The sequence below is a fragment of the Camelina sativa genome, chromosome 20, assembly GCF_000633955.1.
Source record: "Camelina sativa cultivar DH55 chromosome 20, Cs, whole genome shotgun sequence".
In the NCBI taxonomy this organism is placed as follows: domain Eukaryota; kingdom Viridiplantae; phylum Streptophyta; class Magnoliopsida; order Brassicales; family Brassicaceae; genus Camelina; species Camelina sativa.
In genome coordinates this window covers 9,333,912-9,351,010 of record NC_025704.1, presented here as the reverse complement: position 1 = coordinate 9,351,010, position 17,099 = coordinate 9,333,912, and the positions used below count along the sequence as shown (strand labels likewise).

Sequence of the window (17,099 nt, the reverse complement as noted above, 5' to 3'; positions counted from 1 at the left end):
CTGAGTAATTTTTGAGTAATTTTTTTTTCCTTCGTTTGCTCGATCATCGAAACAACATTGTACAGAGAAATTCAAAGAATGTCACTTTGTTCTTCCTTCAACGTATTCGCTTCCTACACACCAAAACCCAAAACCATCTTCAAAAATTCCATCTTTGTTTCACAATTTCAGGTAAAGTCATCTCCTTTAGCTTCAACATTCCAAATCCATGGATCCTCAACGAATCTTAAGTTTAGTAGAGCGAGACTCAAACCAATTTCATCTCTAGTAGACTCGGGAGTTTCAGAAACCCCTACATCGTCTTCCTTCAGGAACAAAAGCCCTAAAGATGTAAACGTTTTAGTGGTTGGTTCAACTGGTTACATAGGTAGATTCGTAGTGAAAGAGCTGATCAAAAGAGGGTTCAATGTGATTGCTGTTGCGAGAGAGAAGAGTGGGATTAGAGGAAAGAACGACAAGGAAGAGACTTTAAAGCAATTACAAGGCGCCAATGTGTGTTTCTCTGATGTTACTGATTTAGATGTTTTAGAGAAAACGATTGAGAATCTTGGTTTTGGTGTTGATGTTGTTGTGTCCTGTCTCGCTAGTCGTAATGGAGGGATTAAAGATTCTTGGAAGATTGATTACGAAGCTACCAAGAACAGTCTCTTAGCTGGTAAGAAGTTTGGTGCTAAGCATTTCGTTTTGCTTTCTGCGATTTGTGTGCAGAAGCCTTTATTGGAGTTTCAGAGAGCGAAACTGAAGTTCGAAGCAGAGTTGATGGATTTAGCTGAGAGTAAAGACTCGAGCTTTACTTACAGCATTGTGAGACCAACGGCTTTTTTCAAGAGTTTAGGTGGTCAAGTTGAGATTGTGAAAGATGGGAAACCTTATGTGATGTTCGGAGATGGTAAGCTATGCGCTTGTAAACCGATCAGCGAACAGGACTTAGCATCGTTTATATCGGATTGTGTGTTGGAAGAGAACAAGATCAATCAGGTTTTGCCAATTGGTGGACCAGGGAAGGCGTTAACACCTCTGGAGCAAGGAGAGATTCTGTTTAAGATTCTTGGCAGAGAGCCTAAGTTCTTGAAAGTACCTATCGAGATCATGGACTTTGTGATTGGTGTTCTTGATTCTATCGCAAAGATCTTTCCTTCCGTTGGAGAGGCAGCTGAGTTTGGGAAGATTGGGAGGTATTACGCCGCAGAGAGTATGTTGATTCTTGATCCAGAGACTGGAGAATATAGCGAGGAGAAGACACCTAGTTACGGGAAAGACACGCTTGAAGATTTCTTTGAGAAAGTGATCAGAGAAGGAATGGCTGGTCAAGAACTCGGCGAACAGTTCTTCTAGTCGGTATATTTTTATATGCAAAGTGAGTTTGGCTGTGTAGTTTGTAACTGATGAAGTTATATATAAAACCTGTGAATTTGAGAGATTCGTTGATTCAACAACATTAAGAAACAAACATTGCAGAGACCATGTGTACTGTTGATGGATCTTTAGCAGAGAGAAGTAAAGATTGTGACAAATCTAAGTTAAGCTTGTTTGTGATGAAGCTGGTTTTAGATAGCTGAATTAGCCACCCTAACCCGTTATCTGATTGTATCATTCAAAATGAATTTGCAAAACCTTACTTTTCAACAAATCCATGTAAAACATATCATCCAGGTGATTTTCCCTGGATCAAGAATATATATAGAGTATATTATACATAACCCTCCATTTCAAACCCCCCAAACACAAATGGTAAAATATAACAATACAAGAGAACAACAAATCCAATGAAGACAAATGTGTGTTTTGCTTTTGTGATCAATAATCATATTGATCATCAATCTTTTTTTTCTTTTTTTTTTCCTGTAGTAACTGATCATCAACTTTGCCACAGTTTTTTTGCAACAAAAAGTTCTTGCTCGCTTTCTGATGGCAATAGATGAAAGATCTTGAGGTTTGTCATTGAGGAAGAACAGGAGGGGAAATCGCTCGTGTGTTGTAAGATCGACAATGCCCACATTTCTGTCCGATTATGTGGAAGTTCACTTCTGTTGTGTCATTACAGTCGTTGCATAGTATCCAAACCTGTGATTCCCGCATAATCTTTGTTAGAAAGCAGTCAACTTTGATGTCAAAGGAAGTATCTTTACCAGTCTTGAGTTAGATACGCTCAAGTGACAGAGAAAGAAACTTGTTTACCTTCTTGTCGCGGTAGTCCGAAGGCATAGCAGTAGCTTCAATCTAAGGAAACCAATAAAACAATTGGATATATATTTTAGCAATTGATTTTAAAGATTTTAACATACTTTAAAGATTCAGCACTGGATATAAAACCAACCTCTTCATCCAGTCTCTGCCATGTTTTTGACATGTCAATCACTGACCTCGAGCAAATCGGACAACAATACCTAATCAAAATTCACACAACAATTCAAAACCATCAGTAATTTACAGTTGAAACAGAGTCATAAATAACCACAAGAAAAGGGAAATTTACTTGTCACGCTTGAGCATCTCTTGGTAGCATTCTTGGTGCATTGTGTGTCCGCATTTCATCACATTTGTGTCCTTTAGAGAGTCAAAAAGGTACTGCAATGTTTTTTTCATCACATTTCACGCACACACAATTAGCTAAAACCGCAATGTTTTTTATACTGAAAATCTCACTTTTTCTTGATAGAGCTATGCCATAATAAACATACCTCGTAACAAATGGGACAGTGATGTCGCATTGAATTCTCAACGCAGCGATGGTTGTTGCGCAGAGCAATCGCATAACAAGATCCTAAAAGCAAGTAACGGATAATTTTACGAGTTAAGGCACACATGATTGTGTTAGACTGAAACTGAACAAGAGAAGACTTTGTTGCTTTTTAGTTTACCACACTTGTTGCAATGGAAGAAGTTCTCACGCCCACCAACTCTGCATCACGCACAAGTGACAAAACAATCATCACACATCAAACGAAACAGCCATTAAGAAGATATGTAATTCCACAGTCATAAGATTCTCACCTGCAAATTCCACAGTCATCACAATGGAACTGTCCTTTTTCAGTCTGAAACAAGACAATTAGAAGAAATAATCAGAATCGAACACCGAGAAGGAAGGGATTCAAGAAGATGTAAAAATGGAAGTTCTTTACATCATCATCATAGAATTTGCAGATATCGCAAAAGTATTCTCCCATGTTGACACCACAATTCGAACAAAGTTGAGTTGCCTGAAAAATACAATGAAACAAACTCAATTTCACAACATTGAAAATAGTGATGAGTGAGTGATCATCATAACTAATAAGAGTGATGGGAATTACCGGCTGCTCTGTATCGCAAACAGAGCAAATCACCTGAAAAAACGCCATAGTATGCAACAGATTAGAAAAAAATGGGTAACTTGTCTAAGATCACATAATTGTATATAAAGGGTAATGATCAATCCTACTTGTTTAACGTCTTGGCGAACAAGATCATGACGGTCGTAGATATTACGCAATGTGCTCTGCACACAAATTAAGAAAGGGAACGTTTTTAATATTAGTCAGGTTGGAACATAGCGGGAAAAGTAACTTGAGCAGTAATTAAGATAAGGAATAGAGATTATACAGTGCTCTCGTTGTGACAATGGCGACAATCGAAGACTTCGTTGCAACATGGAGCTCTGATTTGGCATCTCCTCCTGTAATGGTGACACCTAAAATAATACACATGGAACAGAAACAGATCTATATGGATCAGAAACGGTTTGAATGGATTGAAAAATTTGTGGATCGAGATACAGATCTATCTATGAATCCGATGGTGTTTATATTAATCAGAAGCTAGAAACACATGAAGACCCCATGAATCAGGTGTGGAAAAAGGAAGAAACTTTGCGAGTCAAATCCTAAAAATTTCTTGGAATCTACAGATCACACAGAAGAAGAGACACATCCCACAAAGATATAAACACTGATTTGTTGAAACGAGATACAACCCACAAAGGCACAACAAACCAAGAAAACAACACTGATCTGTTTAAAAAAACAATAAAGATTACAAGAAACAGAGTAAAAAGAGGAAAAACAGAGGATTGTTTTTTTTACCCGAAACCCATTTTGCCAAAATGAAGTCGATCATTGGGTGAAGCTTCCATTAGAACGGGAGGAGAAAAGCCAAAAGAAAGAGAGAGAGAGATGGAGGATGAATAAAAGAAAAGGTAAAGTCTCTCTATAAAAAAATGTACTCTCTGCCTATAAATATATATATATATATATATATATGTGTTGGAGAGAAGTGGATTTGGATTGGGATTGAATGGGCTTTTTGAATGAAGCTGAGAGAGTTTTATCGGAATCGCAAGGCCAGAAATGAAAACAGAGAGACCCCACGTCTTCCTTGTTTTTATAGAAATAGGATAAACAACAAACTCTTTGATCTTCTTCTTCTTCGAGTTGCAGAGACGAAGAAAGAAACAAAAAAAGCAAAGTTTCGATCTTTTTTGCTTTATTGTATCCTTTCTCTCTCTCTCCTTTGTGAATGTTGTTAGCTTAGAAGTTCGTGAGATTTTGTTGCTTTAAAGAAATGAGAATAATTAAGGAGAGAGAGAGAGGGAGAGAGATAGAGAGGTGTGGTGATGAAGATGGGGATGATGACATGGATACAAACCGTAACAGAGAGCGCCGATTTATTGACCAATCATAATTCTAGATCGTTTATCTACTATTATACATTTATTTCTATTTATTTCCCAATACAGTACTCTGCTTTTTTAAATACCTACATAATTTATTTATTTTGTAGTAAGTTGTAAAATTAGTAAAAAACGTTAATAAATGACCTATTTGTTTACCAATTGGATTGGAAGAACTAATTTAGTACTTTCTCACTCTCCTATTTCTGTATTTTCTTCACTTTTCCTCCAAAATATTTCTCGAACATAGTATGCACTAGTATTATAAAAAGGCTAAATACATTTTTAATCAAAAACTAGGGGAAATAAAACAAAACTAATATTTTGCAATAAGGTATTTTGTGCTGCCCAAAAAAAATCTTTAAAACCTTATATTATACTATTTTATAAAAGAAAAAACCTTATACATACGTTCAAAAAAATAAACTTATACATACATAATGTATAAGTGTTGTAAAATATATCTATATAAAAAATATAAACAATCAAGAAGAACTACGAGGTCTATGTTGTTTCAGTTAACCGTCATCAAAAACTTTAGACTTTCAAAAGTTTGATGTCTCGCACACGCATGGTTTTTACGTAATTATCAAATGTTAGTGTGATCGCATAAGTGTTAAAGTTTACTAGTATTAAAAGTTTTAATACATAAGAATTAATGTAGCTATAAACACTAAAATTACTTAAATTGTATCTAGCTATAACAAAATAAAAACGGGAGCTAATTAATTTTTTTTTCTTTTATTATTATTATTATATATATATATTTGGTCGACGTATCATCAAGTATAAGTTTATATGATTTGTTTATTTTGTTAATTCTTATGTTAGGTATTGCAGAATTAGTATAACGAAAAAAAGATGATGTCAAATCTGAATGAAAGTGCCAAAGTGGTGAGAAGGTCGCTACTCGCTACTGGTGGTTAATTGAGAGGTTAAAACACATGCTAAATCGTTATACTATTAAACAGATGTTCCTATAAATGATAAAACAATCATAGCCTTAACCTAAAGTGTTCGTTGCTTGAGTCCGTTACATTGACCCCACCAAGCCAATGGACCACGTGATGGTACCACGAACCTATCCATTATTACATTTTTATGATTAATTCAAACAAAAGAAAATTAAAAATATCTATAAATAAAGCTCATATGAATTTCCGAAAAAAGGAAAAAATAATCAAAAGATTATGCTTTAAATATCCATATATAGCCTTACTCCACCTCTTTGAGTGGCAGATTATCCCCAAAGGTTCTTCCTGATGAATTTTGCCAAAATGAAGTCGATCATTGGGTGAAGAAGCTTCCATGAGCTAGATCGAAAAAAGTATTTTTTTTTACTTATCTGTTGTTAGGTGCAAGTACAACAAGATTACAACAGTTAGTTTTCAAATTACTGTATGGGTTAAACACTTAAACTTAAACTTAAACTACTTAAAAAAATAACGTGGGTGTTGGAAAATGTTTAGTCAAAGGCTACAAAATAAAAATATTCGTTTCGTTTCGTGTACATCTTATACATGCAACCAGGCCACTTGACATTCGGATCACCAACCCCTTTTAATACTTTCAACATCGTCTTGGAAAATGCTTTTATTTTATAAGCCATTTATCAACCATTTCAGTCATTAAGTAAATTAGCGGAAGTATGAATGAATATATCATTCACGTATTTACATAGTCAAATCCAATATGATCATGGATTAAACATTATTGTGTTTTTACATATTATCAAACTACGACTTATTTACAAAGTCTTGATTTATTATATATATACACGTTCTTTCACGACAACAAAGAATCATAGAACACTTCTTCTTCATCCACATCTGGATCTCCGAACCTCCTTTTCAAGCAAGCATATTCTTGTTCACGACTCGATTTCAACTAACTCCTATAGACTAGAGATTCCGGTTTTGCCTAGAGTTTTCGCTTCAGTTACCTCTGTGGAAGGAGTTGTCCGCGACAGGAATATATTACCCTTTGAATCTTTCCTACTGTAACTCTCCATCTCATGGCCCATCACTATGTTGCATTGTCTCCAAGTCTCACCCATCAACTCCACTCCAAAGTAGGTCAAATGGTCGGATATGCTAGTTCCCATTACCGATCTGAAACAACAAGAGCCAATCATTATACTCGATTCTTCTAAAAATTATTTCGTCTCCAATCGAAAACAGGAGACATATGAGGCGTGTTGTAACAGTTCCTGACGAATAGTAGATGGCTCAGGTGAAACGGGGTAGTAAATAAATGATCCTATGTTTTTATAAATGGGTTCGTTCTTGCAAGTGTAAGTGTAGTGCAGATAGGAATTATATCAGCAAAAAGTTGTTTCAGAGGGATCAAGTAGAAACCGAAAAGAGAGTTAGTTACCTGCTGCATGTAGGATCTTCACCGGTGTTGTCACAAACTTTCTCCACACCAAAAAGAACTATATTCAATATACTGAGATCTGTCACCCACACCTGCGATCCAAAAGATAAATTGCCAAATGTTGCATAAAAAAAGCCTAAAACCAGGTACTGTGATAAACATAAAAATAGGAAAAGATGTTACCTCTGTTGGGAAGTGGTGGTATGTTTTTTGAGGAAAAAGATGATAGTAAGGAGGCAAATGAGGAACTATATCATGGTCATGTATAATTCGGAAGGTATTAGGCACAAGCAAACTGTAATAAGATGCAAAAGCAGCATTCCCAACACGAGGTTGCCCAAATGTCATAACCTGTACGTTTTCTTCTCCTTCATTTACCTGCGATTTACATCCCAATGGATATCATTAACAACCATCAATGGACATCATTAACAACTTTAAAGGACAAAATATAAGAATTTTTTTAAACAACTAGTTCAACGTAAGGGTGTTTACAACTAGGTCTAGCGCACAAAAGGAAGCCATGGCTGCTCCCATTGAATGACCAGTCACCATGATGTTGAGGTTCGCCCCATGGGATTCCTTCGCTCGTTTTACTGCTTCCAAAACTGCAGGCCGTACAGTTGTATTGTGATAAGCACTATAAAAGCCATGGTGCACCTGCCAATGTAGATAACTATTACAAATTCCACCGTACCACATGACCAACTCAATGACAAATACTTATCGTTAAAGCATACCATTGCATCTGGCATATCAGGGTAATTTAGATCGAGCTGTTTCCAGAATAAGTCTGAGACCCAATTTTGTATGCTGCACAAGTGTTTTAGATGATCAAGCTGAAAACAAGTTTAGGCAAAGGTGAAGCTTTTAGATTACATGACAAGAGTAATACCTGTGTTCTTGAGTTCCACGAAATGCAATGATGATAGCATTCAGATCCTTAGCCACACCAACATATGCCTGTTATTAGAAGTTACATGTACTGATATTACTAATTATTCAATAAAAACTATCAATGTCCAGATGTAGCTTATAATATCAGGGCAGACCTGTAAGCAGTGCTCGACGTCAACTATTATCTCTATAACCTCGAAACCCTGCACAATCCTTATAGACGTTAGAATACCCAATTGGAGCTCTTAGCTTTATACATATTTTTGGCTTCAAACAGTGATCTGCTTTATACCTTTGTCAAACCATTGCATCTTTCGCATGTCCAAGTGAAGAGTTCTGACAAATCAGACATATAGACCTGCAAATATCTACATATATAAACTTGATACATCCATTTGGCGCACTTTATCAGCATATCTCTTCCTATACTTGCAGAATGGTAGAGGATAAATGGAATTTATACTATATTAATTTCTCCCATTATCTTACCGCAGAAGTATACTCAACAAGTGTTATGGCAAGCGTATGGTTGTAAACAGGCCGACCATCATCGCTCTTTAACTTGAGTACTGCAATTAGATAAAAGAAGTCACCATAAATTCAATCTAAATTCATCCGGAGCTTCACAGCTACATAAAAATTGGCCCTTTATATGAATCATCACTCTCACATAGTACAGTATCCAGAGTATATTTTTTATTTATTTATTTTGCCAATACAAAGAAGTTTCAAAACATAATTAGGCTCAGATATACTAACAAGGAGTCCCCACAAAGGAGACAAACAGAGAATCATAATAGAAGTTGCAATATGCATACTATTTACCTCTACTACCAGATGAAAAAGAAAGAAGACAAGCAAAAATTGCCAGCAAGAACAACCATCTCTTTTGTTGTCCCATGTTCTGCAATAACAAACAATTAAACATCATCATCAACCAAAATTAAGGGCAGGAAATTTTGAGCTAAAACAAAGCAGAACTTGGAAGCCAAAACAGTAGTTAGCTTATAAAACTGAGGATCAAAGCAAGCAAACCTATAAATTCTTGATGAACGCAACTAAATCGAAATACCGGAGAGTGATCGGAGATGATTTCTCAATTGAAAAAAAATAATATAATTGTGATTGTGAATAGAAACGGCGATGAGATGAGAATACGAATATTCTATTTATTTTCAATTTCCCATTTTATACGCAACGACGGATGATGAAGGGAGACGTGTTGGCTCATAGCGAAGGGTATTATTGGAACTGAGAAATGAGAATGAGATTAAGCTGCGACGAACCTCAAGGGATGACACCGACTCGAACTAGAAAAAGATGCGGTTGCGTGGGTCTTCTCTGGTGGAACTTTGCGGCTTAACACGACAACGGAGTTTCGATCTATCTGCCGAAACACTCTTCACAATCTAGAGGGTTCCCCTTTCATCTATCTCATTACAGAACATGATAATATCTGTGTACAGGATCAGATCTGTCTCAACTCAAGTATGACTAGGAAAGATATCTGTTTTTATCTTTTTCTAATCTTGAATTTTAATAAAATATTACATGTGTTAGATTTTTACTTTTTATTAGATTTTTACTTTTTAGCATAATTTGAGAGGCTATGAAGTGAAAAAGCACGAGATAAAATGATGCAGCAAAAAAATTACTGAATCTGAACTTTGATTTGATAAATTGACTATACAAATGTATAAATTCAAAGAATTTATATTGAATCCGTAATGAATTTAAACTAAATTAAGATTTTACATACTGTACATGGGACCAACGTAGGACTTATTTACAAAGCCACTTGTTCACCTTCTTCACGACCACCAAAAAAAATATCAAAGAACCAGCAAGCTTTCTTGTACAAAGACTTGAATCAACCAACTCCTATGGACCAGAGATTCCAGTTTTTGATAGACTACTTGTTTTGATGGCGTATGCAGGAGGAGGAACTGTCCGAGACAGCAATATATTACCCTTTGAATCTTTCTTGCTGTACTTGTCCATATCATGGTTCATTACTATGCTGCATTGTCTCCAAGTTTCACACATCAACTCTACCCCAAAGTACCTTAAATGGTCTTGAATGCTAGTTCCCCTCACCGATCTGAAACAACAACAAGAGCCAAAGGTTATATTGGATTCTTGTACAAAATATTGTCTGGTACCCACATGGAACATAAGGCGTATTGTAACGATTGTAATCTGGTAGTAGAATATAATGATCCTATGTTTGCTAGTGTAGGTGTATCGGAGAGGAATTATATCGGCAAGCTGTTTCAGATGGATTGATAGTTACCTGCTGCAAGTAGGATCTTCACCAGTGTTGTCACAAACTTTTTCCAAACCAAAAAGAACAAAATTTGAAAAAGTGAAATCTTTCACCCACACCTGCAACCCGAAACACACCATTACTCCTTTCTTCATTTTTGCAGACAGTTTGGTAAACCAAGCAGAGAAACTTTGCTCAAACTATTTTAACATTAAACATTATTCTGGATAAACATCCATTGCACTGAGAAACCGATGTTACCTCTGTTGGGAAATGGTGGTATGTTTTTTGGGGGAAATGGAAATAATAAGGAGGCAGATGAGGGACCATATCACGGTCATGCGTGATTCGGAAGGTATTAGGCACAAGCAAACTGTAATAAGATGCAAAAGCGGCATTCCCAACACGAGGTTGCCCAAATGTCATAACCTGTACGTTTTCTTCTCCTTCATTTACCTGCGATTTATATCCCAATCAAAGTCATTAACAACTTCAAAGGACATAACAATATGATCCAAAAAGTTATTTCAGTTCAAGGATGATTACAACTAGGTCTAGCCCACAAAAGGAGGCCATGGCTCCTCCCATTGAATGACCAGTGACTATGATGTTAATGTTCGCTCCATAGGATTTCTTTGCTCGTTTTATTGCATCCAAAACTGCAGGTCGTACAGTTGTATTGTGATAAGCACTGTAAAAGCCATGGTGTACCTGCCAATGTAGACAAGTATTAAAAAAATCCACCTTAGTAGATGACCAACTCAATGACAAAAAGCTTGCCGTTAAAGCGTACCATTGCATCTGGCATATCAGGGTAGTTCAGATCGAGCTGTTTCCAAAATAAGTCTGAGACCCAATTTTGTATGCTGCACAAGTTTTGGGTTGACTAAGCATCAAACAAGTTTATGCAAAGGTGCAACGATTAGATTACAATGACGAGAATAAAACCTGTGTTCTTGAGTTCCCCGAAATGCAATAATGATAGCATTCAAATTCTTAGCCACCCCAACATATGCCTGTTGTTACAAGTTACATGTCCTGATATTAATAATTGATTAATGAAATAAATCATATTCAGTTGTAGCTTATGATATCAGGGCAGACCTGTAAGCAGTGCTCAACGTCAAATATTATCTCTATTACTTCGAAACCCTGCACCATACAGAAGGTTAGAACTCAATAATTGGAGCTGTTATACATATTGTGGCTTCAAAGTTCAAACAGTAATCTGCTTCAAGATATGCTATACCTTTGTAAAACCATTGCATCTTTCACACGTCCACATGAAGAGTTTTGTCAAATCGGACTCATAGACCTGCATACATATAACAAACTTGATTCACCCATCAGATGTACTTTTTCAGCATAATCTATCCAGTCCATTAGTGCAAATATTGGTAAATGAAAATATGACGATGACTAGTGTTCCTTCTCATCTTGCAAAACATTAGTGACAAATGGTATGCATTCTATAGGGAATTACGTTGGCAAGGAAACACATTGTAACAGACCATTTTTACCACTATAGTACTAATCTGCCATTAACTTACCGCAGAAGCATACTCGACAAGTGTTATGGCAAGCGTATGGTTGTAAACAGGTCGATCATCATCATCGCTCTTTAACTTGAGTACTGTAAAATTGACAGAAAGAAGTCAAACATAAATCCACTTGCTTTCAGTCTTAACTAACTTGTAGCCTCACAACTCATCTACCAAGTACATAAAATTGTCGGTATCATAAAGCTTTAAAATCAAAAATTAGACCTTTATGGTTCCTTAAGCATCTGATGCCAAATGAATCGTGGATTGGTTTTGTTCCACTTATAAAAGAAACATGATAGAACATGTAATTAGCCCTTAATGAATACAATAATCCCTATTCCAGTGAGATAAATCAATTTCATATTGTATTGTAGCCAGATTAAAATTTTCCATCTCCACAACCACTATATCCATTAAACAGAAGTTTCAAATCTTAATGAAGATCATAGAGACTCCGGAAAATTGAAAACTGAAGTCCTCATAAAAAGGAAACAAACACAGAATCATATAAAAGAAGTTGCATTACCACCTCTACTACCAGATGAAAAGGAAAGAAGACAAGCAAAAATTGCCAGCAAGAACAACCATCTCTTTTGTTGTCCCATGTTCTGCAATAAACACATCCAAATAAGGTTAAAATTGAGCTAAAAACACACAAAGCAGGATTCGGAAACTAATTAGCCATAATTAAGTATAGTTTACCTTATATAACCAGAGACAAAACCCAAACTAATGAGGATTAGGACAAAATCCGAAACAGATTTTAAAAACCAAAAGTCCCAACAAAAAAAAAAAACAAAGGAACCAAAGACGCAATTGAACTTCTTTCACCACGGTTTTGGAAATTTCCGACGATGATCGGAGCTTTTCTCCGGCTGAAAATTAAACGGCGATGACTTTAATAATAAGATTAAGAATCGCAGAAGAAGAAATAGAAAGAGACAACCGTAATTAAAATATACGAATATTCTGATTTTTTTTTTGTTTTTGTTTTTGTTTTCTTAACTTCCACTTTCGTCCTTTATACGCAAAGGCACATGAGACAAGCGTGTGGGGGTATTTCTGGAATTTTTTAGTTATGTAGCGTGTCGCGCAGCTGCTAGTGCTGAGGTGTCAGATACGTGATTCGCCAAGCTAAAATAGATAAGGTGGTTATCCGAGAGAACGAGAAGTTTTCGAAATTGACCTTTTTGACTTTTCTAAGCCCATGGGCCTTAAAAAGTCTGTCAGTGTAAACCCAAAAGTCCAAAGGCGGGAGTTTACGAAACGCTGTTTCTCAAGTGGCGGGAGAAGTCACTATTACGTCAATACCACGTGGCATATCTTAGCCGTAGATTTGATCACTTAAAATCAACGGGTTAAAATCGAAAGCTCCCGTCGTTTCAAACGTCGGTTCTGTTGATTTGATTCTATACTTTCACTTATATTATTTATATATATTTTTTTAACTAAGCGAAGCATTAAAATTGAGGAACCCTCGATTTCGAATCTCAGAGACCAAAATCAGGATTCGTAGAGGAGGCGACAATGGCGAGGGCTTCGAAGCGTGAGGTTTCTTCAGACGAAGCTTACTCTTCTGAGGAGGAAGAGCAAGTTAACAACAATCAGCCCAATGTGGAAGATGACGATGAGGAGCTCGAAGCCGTCGCTCGCTCTGCGGGCTCTGATGAGGAAGATGTTGCCCCTGACGAAGCACCAGCTTCTGACGACGAGGTTGTCCCTGCTGAAGATGACGGCGAAGAGGTAGGTCTTCGTTTCTCTTTTCCCCTATCTTGGATTTTTTCACATTCGCATGTTGGAGATTTCTGTATTTGGAATGTAATCTGACTACGATTAGGGTTTTCTTTGAGTCTTGTATTCGATTTTTTTTAGCTTACTGTGTGTCTATTAAGTTCGAGTTTATGGTGTTTGCCCTTTGTTTGTTTCGTCACTGGATATCTAGTTTTAGTTCGAGTCACAGGGTTTCGATTCTCTTTGACTGAAACAATGCTGTGTTGTAGCTCATTAGGATAGTACATTTATGTGGCTCGTGCGTGTATATTTGGTCACTCTTTTTACAATGTGATGATTATATGTAGGACGAAGAAGATGGGGAAAAAGCTGAAATCAGCAAACGTGAGAAGGCCAGGCTTAAAGAAATGCAGAAGATGAAGAAGCAAAAAATTCAGCAAATTTTAGACGCCCAAAATGCTTCCATAGATGCAGATATGGTAAGTTAGTAAATAATTGAGCTTGTTTGTTTGTTTCTTTCGAGAGGTATTGAAATAACTCGATCTTTCCATGTATATAGAACAATAAAGGCAAGGGGAGATTGAAGTACCTTCTGCAGCAAACTGAGTTATTTGCCCATTTTGCTAAAAGTGAACCATCTCCGTCCCAGAAGAAGGGGAAAGGAAGGTGTGTTGGGTGCCAACTGATCTCATTATAATTTGTGGATTTTCATTTGAAGTTTCATGAAATATGATGAGCACATAGTCCCAATGCTTAATATTTTGGTTTTCACGTTATTTTCAGGGGTCGTCATTCTTCCAAACTAACTGAAGAAGAGGAAGATGAAGAGTGTTTAAAAGAAGAAGAGGGTGGTATAGGTGGATCTGGAGGCACACGGTTGCTCACACAGCCCGCTTGTAAGTATCTTTATTCTGCTCCATTTATCTAGAAATGGCGTATGTTAGTTCAATCCCTGTTGCGATTCAAAATAATCATAGGATTTGATACCTTATGCCCACTTCTCTGCTGTGAAGTAGTTTGATGTATTCCTCAGTTGTGACCTCACGATTTTTAGGTAGTACTGGTTAGTGCTTAGATTCTCTAGAATTTTGGAGATCTGATCTTGATACTCTTCATATTGCAGGTATTCAGGGGAAGATGAGAGATTACCAGCTAGCTGGTTTAAACTGGCTCATTCGGTTGTACGAGAATGGCATAAATGGGATTCTTGCAGATGAAATGGTAAACCACTACTTATCCAAGCATAATTATAAGGTCTTTCAGCTCTCTATATAGTCTGATGCTTATTTTTCTCATTTGTTTTTTTTCCATGGTCTAGGGTCTGGGGAAGACGCTTCAAACAATTTCTTTGTTAGCTTACCTGCATGAGTACAGGGGAATTAGTGGCCCTCATATGGTGGTTGCTCCAAAATCAACCCTTGGTAACTGGATGAATGAAATTCGCCGATTTTGTCCTGTCCTGCGTGCTGTGAAATTCCTCGGTAATCCTGAGGAAAGGGTAAGTCATAATAGCTGGATCATTTGTATGGTTGCACCTATATGTACATAGCAGAATTCTGAGACCTATGTTAAATAATGCAGAGACATATTCGCGAAGAATTGCTAGTTGCGGGAAAATTTGATATTTGTGTGACAAGCTTTGAGATGGCTATCAAAGAGAAGACAACATTGCGCCGTTTCAGCTGGCGTTATATAATCATTGATGAAGCACATCGAATCAAGAATGAGAATTCACTTCTTTCAAAAACCATGAGACTTTTTAGCACTAATTATCGGCTTCTTATCACGGGAACTCCCCTTCAGGTATTTGTCCAATCTTTTTATCTATAATTGTATTGATCTTTAAATTTTCTGTCGATTGTTTCTGACTATGCTTGTTGAAACTACTTTTCTGGCATTAGTCTGTTTGAACATCGTGTTTTTCGTAGATACTTATTATTTTCTGTACTTGATTTGTTTGAGATGGCCCTGTTACCGTTTAATATATCTCATTCACTTTTCTAATACAGAATAATCTCCATGAGTTGTGGGCCCTTCTCAATTTTCTTCTCCCTGAGGTATTTAGTTCAGCAGAAACTTTTGATGAATGGTTTCAAATTTCTGGTGAAAACGACCAGCAAGAAGTTGTTCAACAACTTCACAAGGTATGTACTCTCATTTATTAAGGTTACTCTTTAAGTCCTTAATTTCTTATGCTAATCATTTATCTCATCTTTTCTAGGTTCTCCGACCATTTCTTCTTCGAAGGTTAAAATCAGATGTAGAGAAAGGCCTTCCTCCAAAAAAGGAGACAATTCTTAAAGTTGGCATGTCTCAAATGCAAAAACAATACTACAAGGCTTTACTGCAGAAGGATCTTGAAGTGGTTAATGGTGGTGGAGAACGCAAACGTCTGTTGAACATAGCAATGCAATTGCGCAAATGCTGCAACCACCCTTATCTCTTCCAAGGTGCAGAGCCTGGGCCCCCCTATACCACAGGAGATCACCTTGTAACAAATGCAGGTAATTTTTACATTCCAAGTAGATCCTTCAGATATACATGACCAATTGTCTTACTTATTTTCTTTTACATTTTCTTGTTTCTAGGTAAGATGGTTCTCTTAGATAAATTGCTGCCTAAGTTGAAGGATCGTGATTCAAGGGTTCTGATATTTTCTCAGGTAAACATTAACGCAAACAAACAACGGTATTTCTATGTTTTTCTTCTTTTTTCTGAGTGCTGGTCTGTCTTATTTCCTTGTGCTTATTATTCTAACAATATTCTTTTCTATATCAGATGACAAGGCTATTGGATATTCTTGAGGATTATCTAATGTATCGTGGTTACCAGTACTGCCGTATTGATGGAAATACTGGTGGTGATGATCGAGATGCTTCCATAGAAGCCTACAACAAGCCAGGAAGTGAGAAATTTGTTTTCTTGTTATCCACTAGAGCTGGAGGGCTTGGTATCAATCTTGCTACTGCAGATGTTGTGATTCTTTATGATAGTGACTGGTAAGTCTCTTTTTGTGTCCGTTGTAATATATGAGTTTCTTCTTTATGCCTAATGAGATGGTTTTGCTTGATTCTGGCAGGAACCCTCAAGTTGACTTGCAAGCTCAAGATCGTGCACATAGGATTGGTCAAAAAAAAGAAGTTCAAGTATTCCGGTTCTGCACCGAGGTTACACTTGACCCATTTGGATGAAGTATAATACATTGATAACGTGAACTAAATATGCATTCTTTTATACAGAATGCAATTGAGGCTAAAGTCATCGAGAGAGCTTACAAGAAGTTGGCACTTGATGCTCTGGTTATTCAGCAAGGGCGATTGGCAGAACAGAAAAGTAAGTGCTTTTGTACCGAGGTTATAAAAATGCATTGTTTTATCACTTATTTATTTATTTATTTTTGTTACTTTTTCAGCTGTTAATAAGGATGAGTTACTTCAAATGGTGAGATATGGTGCCGAAATGGTGTTTAGTTCGAAAGATAGCACTATTACGGATGAGGATATTAACAGAATCATTGCCAAAGGAGAAGAGGCAACAGCTGAACTTGATGCTAAGATGAAGAAGTTCACTGAAGATGCAATACAGTTTAAAATGGATGACAGTAAGCGCGGCGTTTATCCCTTTTTCATGTTTT

The 17,099-nt window shown here is 36.6% G+C and overlaps 5 protein-coding genes across 9 annotated transcripts in view; 2 read left to right on the top strand and 3 right to left on the bottom strand.

Moving 5' to 3' along the window:
- Positions 14 to 1,475, top strand: LOC104770196 (divinyl chlorophyllide a 8-vinyl-reductase, chloroplastic-like). The gene has a single exon (XM_010494585.2). The coding sequence runs from the start codon at positions 79 to 81 to the stop codon at positions 1,333 to 1,335; it is 1,257 nt and encodes a 418-aa protein (XP_010492887.1). The 5' UTR covers positions 14 to 78; the 3' UTR covers positions 1,336 to 1,475.
- LOC104770195 (E3 ubiquitin-protein ligase MIEL1) lies at positions 1,620 to 4,559 on the bottom strand. The gene is made up of 12 exons (XM_010494584.1): positions 4,065 to 4,559; positions 3,586 to 3,673; positions 3,425 to 3,481; positions 3,297 to 3,329; positions 3,126 to 3,203; positions 2,995 to 3,038; positions 2,862 to 2,902; positions 2,682 to 2,764; positions 2,477 to 2,568; positions 2,318 to 2,387; positions 2,179 to 2,220; positions 1,620 to 2,064 (listed from the first exon to the last, which is right to left on the bottom strand). The coding sequence occupies exons 1-12, from the start codon at positions 4,112 to 4,114 to the stop codon at positions 1,939 to 1,941; spliced, it is 804 nt and encodes a 267-aa protein (XP_010492886.1). The 5' UTR covers positions 4,115 to 4,559; the 3' UTR covers positions 1,620 to 1,938.
- Positions 6,296 to 9,404, bottom strand: LOC104770194 (lipase-like). Of its 2 annotated transcripts, none has more exons than XM_010494583.2 (11): positions 9,211 to 9,404; positions 8,750 to 8,828; positions 8,414 to 8,493; positions 8,217 to 8,282; positions 8,080 to 8,127; positions 7,923 to 7,990; positions 7,768 to 7,840; positions 7,523 to 7,687; positions 7,211 to 7,405; positions 7,028 to 7,119; positions 6,296 to 6,762 (listed from the first exon to the last, which is right to left on the bottom strand). In XM_010494583.2, exons 2-11 carry the CDS (start codon positions 8,823 to 8,825, stop codon positions 6,546 to 6,548), a joined length of 1,080 nt encoding a protein of 359 aa, XP_010492885.1. In that variant the 5' UTR covers positions 8,826 to 8,828; positions 9,211 to 9,404; the 3' UTR covers positions 6,296 to 6,545. The 2 variants fall into 2 exon arrangements, with proteins under 2 accessions (XP_010492885.1, XP_010492884.1); XM_010494582.2 differs by lacking the exon at positions 9,211 to 9,404 and adding an exon at positions 8,960 to 9,198.
- On the bottom strand, positions 9,576 to 12,730 carry LOC104770193 (lipase-like). Of its 2 annotated transcripts, none has more exons than XM_010494580.2 (11): positions 12,437 to 12,730; positions 12,261 to 12,342; positions 11,741 to 11,823; positions 11,440 to 11,505; positions 11,295 to 11,342; positions 11,139 to 11,206; positions 10,984 to 11,056; positions 10,737 to 10,901; positions 10,452 to 10,646; positions 10,218 to 10,309; positions 9,576 to 10,025 (listed from the first exon to the last, which is right to left on the bottom strand). In XM_010494580.2, exons 2-11 carry the CDS (start codon positions 12,337 to 12,339, stop codon positions 9,806 to 9,808), a joined length of 1,089 nt encoding a protein of 362 aa, XP_010492882.1. In that variant the 5' UTR covers positions 12,340 to 12,342; positions 12,437 to 12,730; the 3' UTR covers positions 9,576 to 9,805. The 2 variants fall into 2 exon arrangements, with proteins under 2 accessions (XP_010492882.1, XP_010492883.1); XM_010494581.2 differs by having other exon boundaries at positions 12,264 to 12,342.
- Positions 13,163 to 17,099, top strand: part of LOC104770192 (ISWI chromatin-remodeling complex ATPase CHR17) — a 7,472-nt gene continuing 3,535 nt past the window's right edge. For 2 of the 3 annotated variants that reach the window (XM_010494577.2, XM_010494576.2), the window contains exons 1-10: positions 13,164 to 13,477; positions 13,813 to 13,944; positions 14,025 to 14,131; positions 14,249 to 14,361; positions 14,589 to 14,686; positions 14,784 to 14,963; positions 15,047 to 15,268; positions 15,475 to 15,609; positions 15,687 to 15,969; positions 16,054 to 16,127. In XM_010494577.2, the coding sequence (XP_010492879.1) occupies positions 13,262 to 13,477; positions 13,813 to 13,944; positions 14,025 to 14,131; positions 14,249 to 14,361; positions 14,589 to 14,686; positions 14,784 to 14,963; positions 15,047 to 15,268; positions 15,475 to 15,609; positions 15,687 to 15,969; positions 16,054 to 16,127 (1,560 nt within the window). In that variant the 5' untranslated portion in view covers positions 13,164 to 13,261. Of the gene's footprint in view, positions 13,478 to 13,812; positions 13,945 to 14,024; positions 14,132 to 14,248; positions 14,362 to 14,588; positions 14,687 to 14,783; positions 14,964 to 15,046; positions 15,269 to 15,474; positions 15,610 to 15,686; positions 15,970 to 16,053; positions 16,128 to 16,243; positions 16,465 to 16,544; positions 16,633 to 16,704; positions 16,799 to 16,877; positions 17,067 to 17,099 lie in introns of all 3 variants that reach the window. The other variant, XM_010494578.2, reaches the window with a different exon arrangement.